General features: G+C 58.4%; 2 protein-coding genes across 14 annotated transcripts in view; one reads left to right on the forward strand and one right to left on the reverse strand.

Moving 5' to 3' along the window:
- RHPN1 (rhophilin Rho GTPase binding protein 1) overlaps nt 1-15,902 on the reverse strand; it is a 100,236-nt gene that overhangs the window by 57,643 nt on the left and 26,691 nt on the right. The gene's annotated exons all lie outside the window — the stretch shown is intronic.
- The window catches only part of TOP1MT (DNA topoisomerase I mitochondrial), a 60,163-nt gene that overhangs the window by 25,175 nt on the left and 19,086 nt on the right, over nt 1-15,902 (forward strand). For 12 of the 13 annotated variants that reach the window (XM_050801017.1, XM_050801016.1, XM_050801021.1 and 9 more), the window contains 9 exons: nt 2,073-2,188; nt 3,926-4,047; nt 7,400-7,522; nt 8,210-8,397; nt 9,111-9,255; nt 9,598-9,741; nt 11,091-11,276; nt 14,483-14,551; nt 14,750-14,864. In XM_050801017.1, the coding sequence (XP_050656974.1) occupies nt 2,073-2,188; nt 3,926-4,047; nt 7,400-7,522; nt 8,210-8,397; nt 9,111-9,255; nt 9,598-9,741; nt 11,091-11,276; nt 14,483-14,551; nt 14,750-14,864 (1,208 nt within the window). Of the gene's footprint in view, nt 1-2,072; nt 2,189-3,925; nt 4,048-4,318; nt 4,413-7,399; nt 7,523-8,209; nt 8,398-9,110; nt 9,256-9,597; nt 9,742-11,090; nt 11,277-14,482; nt 14,552-14,749; nt 14,865-15,902 lie in introns of those variants that run through there. The other variant, XM_050801023.1, reaches the window with a different exon arrangement.

Genomic DNA, 15,902 nt, shown 5'->3' on the forward strand with positions numbered 1-15,902 from the left:
ATTTTTATTATTATTATTATTTCTTGAGACTTGCCGTGTCACCCAGGCTGGAGTGCAGTGGTGCAATTTCAGCTCACTGCAACCTCTACCTCCTGGGTTCAAGTGATTCTCCTGCCTCAGCCTCCTGAGTAGCTAGGATTACAGGCGCCAGCCACCACATCTAGCTAATTTTTGTATTTTTAGTAGAGATGGGGTTTCGCCATGTTAGCCATGCAGATCTCGAACTCCTAGCCTCAAGTGATCCACCGACCTCAACCTCCCAAAGTGCTGGGATCACAGGCTTCAGCCACCACGCCCGGCTCCTATCAGTCAGTTCTGAGATACCTGTGGTTTCACATTTTCTCACACCCTGATTCTCTAAGAAGGCGTTGTCTAGGTTAAGAGGGCGAGGTCTAGGTTTCATTCTTCAGGGTACTTAGCGATGCCGCCTCCTATCAGCCCTACCCTAGACATGCTGTATTAGGGCTGCTGGGCTCTCTTGAACTCCTAAAACCTGTAAGAAAGGTGAGGCTGGTCTCACCTGACATGGAAAAGCTCTGCAGAGTCAGCAGAACCCCCCTTCCCCCGACTCTCCCCCTAGACTCCAGCTGCCTGCAGTATCTGCCAGCTAGCTTTTTGTACTTTCACCATGTTGGCCAGGCTGGCCTTGAGCTCCTGAGCCTGCCTCAGCCTCCCAAAGTGCTGGGATTACAGGCGTGAGCTACCGTGCTGGGCTCCACCCTGGAAGGTTCTTGAGCCGGTTAACTTCTCCCTACTTTATCACCTCTGCCTCTGGCTCTTCTAACCCTGCCCATTCCCTCCTCTGCAGAGACAGCCAGAAAGGCCCTTTCAGAAATGTCAGTGGCACATGCTTTCCTCTCTCAGACCCTTCAGAGACTTCCTGTTGCTCTGAGGACACTCATCCCAGCCGAACAGGCCCACCAGGCCCCTGACAGCACTACCTGGCTGGGGTCACGTGCGGGTCTCCTGGCTCTGGCAGGTGGGGGTGTGATCTGGAACCTTCTGTCCTTGTGCGTCTGGGGGAGGCTCAGAAGGTGTGTTCATCTCACTCTCCCCCATCCTGATGGCGCTCCCACCCTCCCACCAAAGCCTCTCCCACTGAGGCCTTTGCACTGGCCATCCTAGATGCTGGGCTCGCTCTTTCCTCAGCCCTGCTGACTGAGCCTGCCCACTGCCTGCCAGCCATGCCCCGTCTCGCTCCTCTCCTCCCAGGCCCATCTCAGTGTCTGGGTTCAGTTGAGCCCTTTCTACGAGGCAGTGTTGGCTCAGGGTGGCTCAGGGCGGGCTTGGGCTTGGCTGGAGCCTCAATGGATAGACGATGACTGGCCTGGAGAGTTAGGATGGGCTGTAGCCACCATGCTGGCTGTGTCCCCGTCCTCCGCCCCCAACCTCCAGAGCTGAGCTTGCCAGGAGGGGATGCCCTGGGGAGGGGGACCTTGGCAGGGAGCCCTGTGGAGCCTCATTGTGTTAGTGCGTTGCAAGCCCTCCCCCACGCCCAACAGGAACCCTTCCCTGAAAACCCCTGAGGCTTCTGGCTTCAGGGCCTCCCCTCCCTGCCCGGCCTTCTCCACCCTGCCCGATCCTCTGTGGGCGGCGGTCCTGCGCCCTGCTGTGGTGCCTCTCCACTGGCTGCACTGCTGGCCCCCTCCACCCAGCTCCTGGGAGGCAGGGCTGTCTCGTAAGCAGCCAGGTCCTTTATTTAGCTAATGAAACGGTCCCATGGAGAGGTTCCAGAGGATTCTAGAGCGGCTCTGAAGGGACCCATCTGAGGAGAGGCCCTAGAGCCTGGGAGAGGCACGTTGCCTTGCCCTTCCCCGCTTAGCCGGGCTTGGTGGGATCCGTGACTCAGCAGCGCACGGGCCGCTGTGGGTGGGGCACGGGCGGGTGCACAGGCAGGGGGCTCAGGTCAGTGGGGGTTGCCTCCCTCTGCAGGCCTTGTTTTCCTCCCCCGTGAGGTGGAGGCCACACGGCCCCCCTGCTAGGAGCCACAGGGAGGAGCCACCATGCGAGGTGGGAAGAGGCTCACACTGGGCCTGGCCCAGGAGAGTGACACGTGCTGTCTCCATCTTTAGGTGGGAGGAGGAGAAGCGCGAAGACAGGGTGAAGTGGAGACAGCTGGAGCACAAGGGCCCGTACTTCGCACCCCCATACGAGCCCCTTCCTGATGGAGTGTGTTTCTTCTATGACGGTGAGGACGCAGGGAGTGGCTCCTCCCGGGCCTGTGCTTGGCTCCCTGGGCGTGGGCTCCCAGTGGGCATCTGGCTCGCTCCCTCAGCCCCGCTGCAGGCTTCTGGCTGTGAGTGCTCTGTGCCCTCTTCTTGCAAGTGATGCGTGGGGGCTGCTGACCGACTGACCCGTGCTCGGAGGGCAGCAGCTCAGGGGCTCCTGTCCCTGCCTTTCCTGCTGAGCCTGCACTGGCTGTGCCTGTTGTGTCCAGGACCCGCTGGGCAAGGCCCACCCTCCCTCCCTGCCCTGCACCACTGTGTTCCCTGTGTGTTCTGAGTATACACAGTATATACACTGCGTGTACACACGTGGATCACAGAATGGTCACTTGATCCCAGCTTGTGATTCTCAGCAAGAAGCGGAGCTCGTGATCCACATGAGCGCTGAGCCACCCTCAGAGGCAGGACCCCGGGGGCTCTGGGTCAGCAGGGCCCAGTGCAGGACCCACCCCTCCTGCCCTTGAGCCCTACTGTCTGCCCCAGGGCCGAGGAGCTTCAGCTTGGCTCTTGTGCTGCTGATTTTAGCTGCTTCAGCCCATTTTCTTCATCTCTGCTAGAAGGCATCCTTCTAAGAAAAGCAAACCTCTTCTCCCCCAGGGCGGGCCCCCACGCCGTGCTGTGCCCCTCCCGCCAGCCCTCCCGTGGGCCCCCTGCCGGGCCACAGGCACACCTGAGTTCGCTGAGCTCCTTTGATGCCATTTTTTGTTCAAAGCCTGTTTCTCCGAAGCTGGACTGGAGATTCCACAGGGACAGAGGTTCTAGCTGTGTCTGTGGGGGCTGCCCACGGGAGGCCACGGGGCCTTACTGAGCGTCTCGCGCTGTGCCCCTGGCCCAGTGTAGCGGCCGCCTCGCCCGCCCCAGAGTGGCCCTGCAGGACCTCCCTGGCCAGGAGGGATGTGGCGGGCGAGGACTACCCGTGCAGGGCCATGGCAGGCAGTCCGGGGAGCAGTGGTATCACGTGGGGCCCAGTGGGGCCGAGCCTCCACAGAGGGGCAGCGGGAACTGAGCCCCTCGGGCCTGTGCTGCTGGCCTCTGGGCCTCTCGTCCTCTGTCCTGAGAGGCTAGTTATCAGGAATACCTTCTTCCGTTACCAAATGATTATGCCTTTATTTCTCTAAAATTTTCTTCTGAAAACTTTTCAGACACGCAGTTGGAAGAATTCCTGGTGAACACCCTCGTTCCCACCAGGAGCCTCTCGCTCTGCTCACCTGGCCCCAGCTCACCCCCTGCGTCTCTAAACCATACCGATCTTAGAAGAAAACGCAGGGACTGGTGGGACAGAGGCTGGCAGAGTTTTACAGGGTTACACTTACAGTTATTCAGTTGTCTGCTTTGAAGCATTAACTTTTATTTTGCTTCCGTAATTTTGTAGAGATTGGTGTGTTTTAAAATTGTACATGTTCCATTTTCATGTAATATAAATGTAGTAGCAAAGTAAAGTGCTAAAGGAGAAGAAATCAGTAGCACCGAAATCTGCAGCGTTTTCACCACCCACTCCAAGATCACTGTGGTCGTCACCTCCACGCAGGGTGATTGTCGTTTGTCATGTAGAACATGCTGCTGAACTTACGGAATAAGGCCTAGCTTCTTGCTCTTGGCATAGTACGCACGAAAGCGTAGTTTAAAGCAATGAAGTCATGTCAGCTGGAGGCCAAGCCTGTGGCCGCTCTCTCATGTGATGTGTCTTTTGATGCCTGCAGGAAAGCCCATGAGATTGAGCGTGAAAGCGGAGGAGGTTGCCACTTTTTATGGGAGGATGTTGGATCATGAATACACAACAAAGGAGGTTTTCCGGAAGAACTTCTTTAATGACTGGCGAAAGGTAGGTACCCTGGGCGGCCACCACAGCTGTCCTGGACCTGGCTGGCCAGGCCCCTGAGGTTCTGCAGTGCTGCCTCTGGACGCCCCTTGCAAGTTCCCGGTGCCGCTGCGTGGCCACTCGCTTCGAGCTCCTGGGCCCAAGCCATCCTCCTTTCTCGGCCTCCTGAGTAGCTGGGACCATAGGCGGTGCCAGCGTGCCCGGCCTAGTGCACCTCAGACCTTTCCCTTCTCAGGCAGGCCGTGGGTGTGGAGCCGGATTGGTGGTAGCCTGACTCCATGGACCGCTGAAAGGACAGGGGTCTGGCATGTAAGAGGGAGAGTGGAGGAGGCCACTGCCATTTCCCAGCCCCCGGGAAGACAGGTTTGGTGAGAAGCTCTTTGGAGGGGAGGGTGCTCCCTCAAGGTTTTTTCTTTGCTCATTTTCAAGGTGACTGCCCTTCGCCCATGGCCTGACTGGTTTCATGTGTGTGCCGTGGGCTTTGTGCCCTGTGGGGTTTCTGTCGGCACCACACCTGCAAGACTCGCCCCTGACTTGCTGTCCCACGGCTTCTGCCTGGCTCTGGTCAGGTCCCGTTTCCTGCGTCGTGTGACTCATGCTAGTCCATTTCCCTGTTCGTGGGTGTTTGATTAATTCCTGTTTTTGGCCTTTGCGTGTGTAAAGCTGCCATGAACATTCCCACAGGACTTAGGGGTGAAGTTGTTGGGTCACGGGCTACATGTGTGTCCAGCTTACTGGAAACGCCAGGCTGAACTGTCCACATGCCTGCCACGGGTGTGAGGCACCTCTCTAGTGGGCACGAGGTGATACCTCACCGTGGGTATGGTTTGCGTTTCCCTAATGAGAAGTGATATTTAAGCATCTTTTGGTGTGCCGATGTGTCATTTCAGTATTTTCGTTTGTGAACTTTTGTCTGTTTAAAAAATTGAGTTGGCCGGGCGCGGTGGCTCAAGCCTGTAATCCCAGCACTTTGGGAGGCCGAGACGGGCGGATCACGAGGTCAGGAGTTCGAGACCATCCTGGCTAACACGGTGAAACCCCGTCTCTACTAAAAAATACGAAAAACTAGCCGGGCGAGGTGGCGGGCGCCTGTAGTCCCGGCTACTCGGGAGGCTGAGGCAGGAGAATGGCGTAAACCCGGGAGGCGGAGCTTGCAGTGAGCTGAGATCCGGCCACTGCACTCCAGCCTGGTCGACACAGCGAGACTCCGTCTCAAAAAAAAAAAAAAAAAAAAATTGAGTTGCTTGCATATTCCTCGCTAATTTATCGGAGTTCTGAAAATGCATTCTGGATACAGCTTCTTTGCCGGTTGCACGTGCTGTGATATCATCTCCCAGACTTTGCCTTTTCGTTTCTCAGTGAGGTCTCCAAGCAGAAAATGTTAACTTAGTTATTGAGTTTATCAGCCTCTTTTATGGTGAGTACTTTTGTGTCCTGTTTTAAGTCCATTATCAGAAATAGGATTTGTAAAACTTTTTCGTGGTGTTTGTAGTTTATATTTGCATTCTCTTAACAATGTCTTTGGAAGGTCAGGAGTTTGGAATACTGACTAGGTCCCGTGTATCATGTTTTGTCACAGGTTGTGCTTTTGTTGTTTTGTCTAAGAAATATGCTTAATTCAGCAGCACAAAGATTTCCTCCTATGTTTTTCCCAGAAGTCTTGGTTTTAGGTTTCCATTGAGGTCGGCTTAGTTTAGGTGGAACTCTGAGTTAATTTTGGTTACTGTGTGGGGTAGAGGCCGAGGCTCGTGCTTTGCATGTGGGTGTCTGACTGCCCCGAGCCAGCTGCTGGAGCCTGTGCTTCCTTGTGCCCTGTGTGGGCTCTGCTTCTGGACCCTCTTCCTCTGTCCTGATGCCATCCCTCTGCCTGTCACCACGGCTTGGTGAGGTGGCGCCAGCTGCCCGGTGTCCTCACTCCCCTCCCGGTCAGCACTTCTAGTCACTAGCAGAGCTAGGAAGGGAGGCAGTGTCGCAAGGCAGCAGAACTGGAATGGGCGGTAGATCCGAGGGCCCAGGGAGACACAGGGAGAGACCCTGAGCCCGCGGTTGTGGCCGAGCAGGGCTCCGTCTGGCACAGATGGTCGATCCGAGGGCCCCGGGAGACACAGGGACAGACCGAGCCCACGGTTGTGGCCGAGCAGGGCTCCATCCGGGCACAGACTGATCCGAGGGCCCCGGGAGACACAGGGACAGACCTGAGCCCACGGTTGTGGCCGAGCAGGGCTCCGTCCGGCACAGATGGTGTCGCACCTGAGCTCCTCGGCAGAGGCGGGTCGTCCCCATCCCACAGTGAGACACGGTTTAGCAGCAGCTCCTGAGGTCTCACACGCCTGAGTGGCCGAGCCTGGACTGGGACCGTGAGCTGGTGCCCGCAAGCCTGGGCTTTTGGCCATGGGCTGTACAGTTTTTGTTGTGTAGGAAATGAGAGGAGAAACAGTTGCCTGTGACCTGCGGCTCTCCCTCAGGTCAGCGTCTCCTGTTCCCATGTCCTGGCTTCTCCTGGGCACTAGTTTTCGTGTGAGTGTGATCAGTGTGCATGTAATGTTTTCCCCACTCGGGATTTTATCCTGCTTAGTCTCCACACGGGTAGATCATCACCAAACTGTTTTCTTCTGTGGTTTCCAAAATTCACCTTGAAACTGAATCCCCAGCGCCACAGGACAGAGGTGGGGCCTTCAGGAGCTGATTGGGCTGTGAGGACACTGCCTTGCTGCAGCCCTTAGGATTAATTTAGGGCCTTAGGGCAGGGCTGGGTGGAATTAGCTGGGCCCCTTCTGTCCTTCTGTCCCCGCTCCACTGCGTGAGGACAGCCTTCAGGGCACCCTCTCAGAAGCAGGGACTGGGTCCTCCACAGACATCAAATGCCGGGGCCCTGATCCCAGCCTTCCAGCCCCCAGAGCTGTGACTGTGGTTTATCACTGACCCGTCCCTGGGATTTCGTTGCAGCAGCACGTATGGACTGAGACTTTGGCCTCCTGAATCCCATCACGCTCACCAAATGAGCTCCCCATCATTTATCCCGCTCTGTCCGGTCATGGCGTTTCTGCTGTTGCCCTTAGTGCCGTCGTCATGCTCGTTTTCATACCGGAGAGTTTACTTAGGATGGATCTCAAAGTGGAATTACTGAGTCAAAGGTTTTAGCCAGTTTTACTCCTGACTTGTTGTGAAGTTGCTTTTGGAGAACTGTGCCCTCGGCTGCTCCACCCCACTCCACCCCTGCAACAACAGACCCAGCTCTAACTGTGGGGTCTGCGGGGAGAGGCTCTGTTCACGGGACCGCAGGCCTGCACAGGTTCTGCCCGTCGCACGCACGCCTCCGTCAGACATGGTGAGTGCGTGTCTGTGGTTTGTGCAGGAAATGACAGTGGAAGAGAGAGAAGTCATCAAGAGCCTGGACAAGTGTGACTTCACAGAGATCCACAGATACTTTGTGGACAAGGCCGCAGCCCGGAAAGTGCTGACCAGGGAGGAGAAGCAGGTTGGGCTGACTCGAGCGTTGTGTGACCCAAAGTGGCCCCTGGGAATGAGAGGCCAGCCTGGCCCGAAGGCTGAGAAAGGCCTGTGGCCTTAGAGAAGCCCCTTCTCACAAAGCTGCTCTTGGCTCGGCAGCCTTAGTGCCCCTGCGTGTGCTGAAGTGTCGTTCCGCTTCCCCAGAGCACATTTGAGAGTAAACCCAGTTTGAAATGGATGAGTGATTTACCATCATTGATAAAGGGTGGGTTCCCAGACGGGTTGTGGGCTGAGGGCGGGGCTTGTGCAGGCCAGTCGGCTTCTCACTGTTCTGTGCCACGCGTCTCCCTGCATCTAACAGGAACCTGCCGTGCTGTGATCTCCATGTGGCCTTCTCAGGGATTCCCTTAGCCCTCCTCCTCCATGGCAGGCAGCCACGCTCCCTCCCCCGGCTTTACCGCTCAGGCCTAAAACAGCCGAAGCCTGCGCAGGGGCCGGGGAGTCCAGACCATGGGGTGGTTGGGCCGTGGCTCCTGGTGCCCCCTGTGTGCCCACCTGCACTGTCCCTTGCCCCTGCGACCTCCATGGATTGTGAAGGGCTTTGAGGGCCCAGCTGAGTTAGCCAGAGCAGGGTGGTCCCAGGTGAGCAGCAAGGGACTGAGGCCTGTCCTCTTCTCTTCACTGCTAACGTCTGCTGACTGTTCTATCAACTCAGAAGCTAAAAGAAGAGGCCGCAAAACTTCAGCAAGAGTTCGGCTACTGTATTTTAGATGGTCACCGAGAAAAAATAGGCAATTTCAAGACTGAGCCGCCCGGCTTGTTCCGTGGCCGTGGCGACCATCCCAAGATGGGGATGTTGAAGAGGAGGGTCATGCCGGAGGATGTGGTCATCAACTGCAGCAGGTACGTGGCCGGGCGGGCAGCAGGCAGGTGCTGGATCCCTGCCACCTGGGTGAGTCTGGCTTTTCTTCACCTCCTGGGAGAGGGAGGCACACAGAAACGTGTGGCTGGTGACCCCCACACCATTCCTGTGGAGCTCAGCCTGCGGGTGTGGCCGGGCAAGGGCGGCCCTCCCAGGGTGCTTACCACGGGGTCAGAAGTCCTCGCCTTGCTGTGGCTGAGACTTTCTCCTGCCAAGGACACCCCGTGTGGTTTTCATATCCCACACCATCTGGACGGCCCAGTAGCATTAGGTGTTTTGAACTTGTTGGAGGGACATTCCAAGTGGTGGAGAGGGGACTGCTGGGCCGCCTGTTGTACCGTGTGACCGCAGTGTGGAGTAGGGACCCTGGCTGCAGGACCTCCAGTGGCCAGGCTGTGTGGAGCAGGGCACTCTTCATCCCAGTTGGTGCTGAGAGGTTTGAACAGAGCGATCCCTTGCTTGGGTGGCCGCCCAGCCTCCTGGTGCACCGTGGCCTTCCTGTGTGTGCAGAGCGCAGATTGAGCGGCTGCTTTTGTCTGAGCTGCCAGGCAGGCCACCTCTGATGCCAGACTCGGTCAGGAGCCATGCCACTACCATGGCCACCAAGTGGGATGGTTGAGCAGAGCAGCTCCTTTTGCTTGCATTCCAGAGAATAAGGTCTCCAAGTTATGTTTGTGTCATTGTTCTGCTGCAGGGACTCGAAGATCCCCAAGCCACCGGCGGGGCACCAGTGGAAGGAGGTGCGCTCCGATAACACTGTCATGTGGCTGGCAGCGTGGACCGAGAGCGTTCAGAACTCCATCAAGTACGTCATGCTGAACCCTTGCTCGAAGCTGAAGGTGAGCGCGGGGCTCAGCAGGGCGTTTCCTCCCCGGGAGGTCTCCCTTAGGACGCTGGCAGGGAGGTATGTAAGCCGGGCACCGGCAGAGGCTTCTGAGATGGGCTGGGAGTCGGCCAGCCCGCGCTGAGGTCATGCTGTGCCAGCAGCCACAAGCCCCAAAGCCAGGAGTGGACGTGGGTGCTCACTGCCAGCATCACCCAGCTGGATTTGCTGCCCCAGCCCCTGACCACTCCACCATCGAGTGGAGAAGCACGAGGTTTGGGGCAGGGAGAGTTGACAGCCTCCTCCATTATTTAACAGGAATACGAATGTTTTCTTTCCTGTTATTTTTTTCATTTAGGGGGAGAAAGCTTGGCAGAAGTTTGAAACAGCTCGACGCCTGCGGGGATTTGTGGACGAGATCCGCTCCCAGTACCAGGCTGATTGGAAGTCTCAGGAAATGAAGACGAGACAGCGGGCGGTGGCCCTGTATTTCATCGATAAGGTACGCGGCCTTCTCGCCTCCTGGGGCTCCTCATCCTGGCTCTCCTGGCGAGGACACCCAGTTGGATGGCACAGTGTGGCGATGTGGGCCTGTGTGTGGGGTGGAACCGCAGTCTGATGGTGTGTGTGCGTGTGCACATGTGTGTGGGTGTGAATGTGTGTAGGGTGTGCATGTGCATTGTGTGGTGTGTGTGCACGTGTGTGTGGCGTGTCTGTGTGTGTGGTGTGCATCTCTGTGTGGTGTGCATCTGTGTGTGGTGTGCATGTGGCGTGCCTGTGTGCGATGTGCATGTGTGTGATGTGCACCTGTGTGTGGTGTGCCTGTGTGTGGTGTGTGTGTGGTGTGCATGTGTGTGGCGTGCCTTTGTGTGGCGTGCATGTGTATGGTGTGCATGTGTGTGGTGTGCCTGTGGCGTGCCTGTGTGTGGCGTGCATGTGTATGGTGTGCATGTGTGTGGTGTGCCTGTGGCGTGCCTGTGTGTGGCGTGCATGTGTATGGTGTGCATGTGTGTGGTGTGCCTGTGGCGTGCCTGTGTGTGGCGTGCATGTGTATGGTGTGCATGTGTGTGGTGTGCCTGTGGCGTGCATGTGTGTGGCGTGCATGTGTGTGATGTGCATGTGTGTGGCGTGCATGTGTGTGATGTGCATGTGTATGGTGTGCATGTGTGTGGTGTGCCTGTGGTGTGCATGTGTGTGGCGTGCATGTGTGGCGTGGCTGTGTGGCGTGCATGTGTGTGGCACGCCTGTGTGTGGCGCGCCTGTGTGGCGTGCATGTGTGTGGCGCGCCTGTGTGTGGCGCGCCTGTGTGTGACGTGCATGTGTGTGGCGCGCCTGTGTGTGGCGCGCCTGTGTGACGTGCATGTGTGTGGCGCGCCTGTGTGGCGTGCATGTGTGTGGCGTGCATGTGTGTGGCGCGCCTGTGTGACGTGCATGTGTGTGGCGCGCATGTGTGTGACGTGCATGTGTGTGACGTGCATGTGTGTGGCGCGCCTGTGTGTGGCGCGCCTGTGTGACGTGCATGTGTGTGGCGCGCCTGTGTGTGGCGCGCATGTGTGTGGCGCGCCTGTGTGACGTGCATGTGTGTGGCGCGCCTGTGTGACGTGCATGTGTGTGGCGCGCCTGTGTGACGCTCATGTGTGTGGCGCGCCTGTGTGTGACGCTCATGTGTGTGGCGCGCCTGTGTGTGACGCTCATGTGTGTGGCGCGCCTGTGTGTGACGCGCCTGTGTGTGACGCGCCTGTGTGTGACGCGCCTGTGTGTGGCGCGCCTGTGTGTGGCGCGCCTGTGTGTGGCGCGCCTGTGTGTGGTGTGCATGTGCATGCACCACCCACTTTGTTCCCCACCAAATAGCTGGCGCTGAGAGCGGGAAATGAGAAGGAGGACGGTGAGGCGGCCGACACCGTGGGCTGCTGTTCTCTCCGCGTGGAGCACGTCCAGCTGCACCCGGAGGCCAACGGCTGCCAGCACGTGGTGGAATTTGACTTCCTGGGGAAGGACTCCATCCGCTACTACAACAGAGTCCCGGTGGAGAAGCCTGTAAGTGCCCTCGCGGCCGGCTGCTCCTCCCTACGTGACACGTATTTGCTCTGGATGTCTTTGGGGTCGTGCCAGAGCTGCCGTGGGGTCTGTGGCCCATTTGCCACGTCCTGTCTGTTGGGTGAGGCCCGCTGTGCTGGGGCTGATGAGGGTGAGGGTGAAGGAGAGGCTATGCCCCATGGTAGACCCAAGGGGTCACAAGGGAGCTGGTCGGGGGCTGAGCAGGGTGCCTCTGTCACACCATCTTTGTCTCCTGCCCCCCGGCTGGAGCATCTCCCAGGGCTGCTGGAGGAAGACACTGCAGACCCAGTGGTTTAACAACAGACATTTATTGTCGCTCAGTCCTGGGGGCCAGAGTCCAAGTCAAGGTGCTGGCAGAACCGCACTCTACCCACACTCGGGGAGGATCCTCCTGCCTTCCCAGCATCCGGTGGGACCGCGGATCCTGGGTGTCCTTGGTCTGAGGCTGCCTCTCGCTGCGTCTCTGCCTCTGTGTCTTCTCACAAGGACGCTGTCGTATTGGAGTTAGGGCCCACCCCACTCTTTCTATGTGTTCGTCGTAACAGTCTCTAAAGACTCTATTTTTAAATAAGGTCACGTTCTGGCCTGGCATGGTGGTGCACTCCTGTAATTCCAGTGCTGTGGGAGGCTGAGGTGGGAGGATCACTTGAGCCCAGGAGTTTGAGACCACCTGGGCAACATAATGAGACCCTGTCTCTAAAATAATAAAAAAACAGCCGGGCACGGTGGCTCACGCTGGTAATCCCAGCACTTTGGGAGGCCGAGGTGGGCGGATCACAAGGTCAGGAGATCGAGACCCTCCTGGTCAACATGGTGAAACCCTGTCTCTACTAAAAATACAATAAATTAGCTGGGCGTGGTGTTGGGAGCCTGTAGTCCCAACCGCTCGGGAGGCTGAGGCAGGAGAATAGCGTGAACCCGGGAGGCAGAGCTTGCAGTGAACTGAGATCGTGCCATTGTACTCCAGCCTGGGCGACAGCAAGACTCTGTCTCAAAATAAATAAATAAAAATTAGCTGCGCGTGATGGTGCGTGCTTGTGGTCCCAGTTACTCCAGAGGCTGAGGTGGGAGGATTGCTTGAGCCTGGGAGGTTGAGGCTGTGGTGAGCCTTGATCACTCCACTGCACTCCTGCCTGGGTGACAAAATGAGACCCTGTCTTTTTTTTTTTTTTTTTTTTTTTTGAGACAGAGTCTCATGCTGTTGCCCAGGCTAGAGTGCAGTAGTGTGATCTCAGCTCACTGCAACCTCCACCTCCTGGGTTAAAGCGATTCTCCTGCCCGAGTAGCTGGGACTACAGGCGCCGCCACCATGCTCGGCTAATTTTTGTATTCTTAGTAGAGACAGGATTTCACCATGTTGGCCAGGCTGGTGTTGAACTCTTGACCTTGTGATCCACCCGCCTTAACCTCCCAAAGTGCTGGGATTACAGGAGTGAGCCACTGCGGCTGGCCGAGACCCTGTCTTAAAAAAATAAAAAAAGGTACATTCTGAGGTTCTGGTGAGGACACGAATTTGGGGGACACTTTTCACACCAGTGCACCTGGGAGGGGCTGCCACCATGCCCGCTTTCCTCTGCTGCAGGGGCTATGGGCGGGACTTAAGCCTGTGGCTGCCCACCACCCCCACAGCCCCTCGCTCCACTAGCATCGATGCCCAGAGGAATGAGTGCGGTCGGGAAGGGCTGGGTAAATCTCTGGTCTCCAGACTGGCTTGAAGCAAGATTGGAATTTGGGGAGCACCCTCACCTTTGAATGGCTGTCCTGAAGAGTGATGGTATCCCCTCTCTGGGTGGGCACCACATCGCAGTGACGTTGGACAGATTCACGCACGACCTCCCTGCACCTCAAAAGCACAAATGTGACTCAGGCCGGGCGCAAGGCCCATGCCTGTAGTCCAGACACCTTGGGAGGGCTAGGTGAGAGGATCGCTGGAGCCCAGGAGTTGGAGACTGCAGTGAGCTATGATCGTGCCACTGCACGCCAGCCCAGGTGACAGAGCCAGACCTAGTCTCCAAAAATTAAACAACAACAAAAAAGTAATGTGACCCCACTATGGGATGGGGTGGAGCCGTTCAAAAACAGAAATGGCAGCAGAGAAACAGGAGTCCCTGGCAGGGCCAGGCCTCAGGCAGTCTGGTCGGGAAGTCCTAAGGGATGAGTTAATTGGAGGTAGGAGACAAAAGCCAACACACAAAAGGAAGAGGTGAGGGGGCGCTCACTGCAGTGCCCCTGCCACGGTGAAGCGTCGGCCGCGGTGCAGGCCTAGACGGGGAGTCGCACTCCGTCCAGACAGGACTAGCCAGCCATTTACAGTGCTGTTGAGGGGAGCACTCGGTAATGGAATGCGTGTGGCCTAAAGAAAAGGCGGGACGTAAAGCCTCGTCAGGATCAGCGGTATGAAACCAAACGTGTGGAGGAGGATGAGGGAAGAAGCCGGAAGTCGGGAGCTGTGGGCCGGGGCTTCCCGCCGTGTCCCGGTGCCTGTGGGTTTGTCAAATGGGGTTCATCAGCTGTGGTACAAGGATGGTAAGGGGGTCGGCTGGGGGTGTGGGGCTTCCTGCCTGTGTCTGGTGAGGGAGGGCTGCCATGCCGGTGCTGGAGAGAGCAGTGCAGACGCCACAGCAACCTCCGCGCTGGAGCCGATGCCCAGCGCTCAGGGAGGACCAGCAGGTGAAACCAAGGGGAGGGCAGGCAGGTGCAGGCGCAGGCTGGTGTTTCCTCGGAGCAGAGTTGGTCTCGTCAGAAGGGAATGAGTGTCCTCTCCCCAAAGGGACTGGTGGAGGGAGGTTGGACACGGGCACCCCAAAGGTCCTGAGGTCCTGTGATGTCAGATGAGTGTCCCACATTACAAGGGTGTGGGGTCACCTGGTGGAAATCCGGCATGGATGGAAGAAGGAGCTGGGGACTCCGGGCCACCTGCCGCGGTCACCCAGGGGAACTAACTGCAGGGCAGGAGTTGCACCCACCTCCTGAGCTCGCCGCCCGTACATGTGTTAGCGGTGACGGCCGCATTGGAGGGCAGGGGCCGTGTCGGGGGAGGATGCCGACAGGTGACAGTGATGCTGCTCGGGCCACCTTCCTCAGGGAAGCCTCCCGTGGGCTTCCAGGCTCTGCATAGATGCCCTTCATGCCCTCCCTTGATTCGGGTTTCTTCTGTCCTCTGAAATTCCTTCTTTCTCCTTCAGGTGTACAAGAACTTACAGCTCTTTATGAAGAACAAGGACCCCCAGGACGACCTCTTCGACAGGCTCACCGTAAGCCGGCTCGTGTTTCCTCAGCAGTGGGCGGTGGCAGGACCCGGCGAGAGGGTGTGGCTGCTGAGTCTGGCTCCATCTCTCATAGCAAGGCCCAGGGTTTGGCCTGACCCGACGGCTGAAATGCCCTTTCCTTTCCGTGGGAGGCTGGGACGGCCCCACAAAACCACGTCATTATAGAGACCATTTCCTCCCCAGACGACCAGCCTGAACAAACACCTCCACGAGCTGATGGACGGGCTGACGGCCAAGGTGTTCCGGACCTACAACGCCTCCGTCACTCTGCAGGAGCAGCTGCGGGCCCTGACACGTGGTGAGCAGGCCCCACACCCACACTCACGCCGGGGAGCGTGGCCCCTGCCCCAGGCAGGGCTCCCCTGCCGGCCCTTGTTGAGTGAGCCTCGGGGTGGGGCCGCTTCTTTGGGACATGGGCTGAGGCTGTGGGCTGGCTGCTTGGCGGCCTGGGTGGCCGGAGTCCTGGGGAGGAGGAGGGAAGTGCTGGCCCTCGGGACCCCAGGCATCCCAGCCATGTGCTCCCTGCGGGGAGCCCCTGCTGCTGAGGCGGCTGTTCCTCAGCTCCTCCTCAGGGTTCTTTCTTGAAGGCCCAGGAGGCCTCTGCACTTTGCGGTGGTTCTGCCCCTCCCGCCCTCAGCTGTCCGAGCACCCTGACCTCTGGGCCTCTGTCCGCAGCCCCTGCCTCAGCTTCTGCTCTTAGTCCCCTGCCATCAGCCTGGGGAGGCCGTCCAAGCTCGGCGAGGGCCTCTCCTCCCTCTGCCCTTGGCGCTGCCCCTGCTCCGTGATGTCTGGGCTGCTCCGTGGTGATGTCCGGGCTGCTCCGTGGTGATGTCCGGGCTGTTCCGTGATGTCCGGGCAGATCAGACGCACAGACTCGTCCAGAGGGTGCCTCCCACCCCGGTGCCCTCTGCATTCCCCAAGCAGGGCTTCCTGGAGGAGGCACCGAGTCCGGGCACTCAGGGGCACTGACGCTCGGCCTGTGTTTTGTGTGCACCCATGGGCCTCAGAGGCCGGTGCTGTGCTGCCCTGGGGACACCCTTGCGAGCTGGGGCAGCGTTGGGCTGTGGGATGTGAAGGAGCCGGCTGGGGCAGCGTTGGGCTGTGGGATGTGAAGGAGCCGGCTGGGGCAGCGTTGGGCTGTGGGATGTGAAGGAGCCGGCTGGCATCCAGGCGAGAGCCCCAGCAGAGATGCTCCCCCCACCGAGGGAGGCAGGAGATTCTGGGTGAGGACGTAGGGGCCGAGGCTGGGCCTGGGTGAGGAAACGAAGGTGCTGGGCCCCCTGCGGACGCACTTCCAGAGCTGGGGGGCTGTGCAGGAGGGGCGTGAAGGAGTGGC

This window comes from Macaca thibetana, chromosome 8, assembly GCF_024542745.1.
Source record: "Macaca thibetana thibetana isolate TM-01 chromosome 8, ASM2454274v1, whole genome shotgun sequence".
NCBI classification, from domain to species: Eukaryota; Metazoa; Chordata; class Mammalia; order Primates; family Cercopithecidae; genus Macaca; species Macaca thibetana.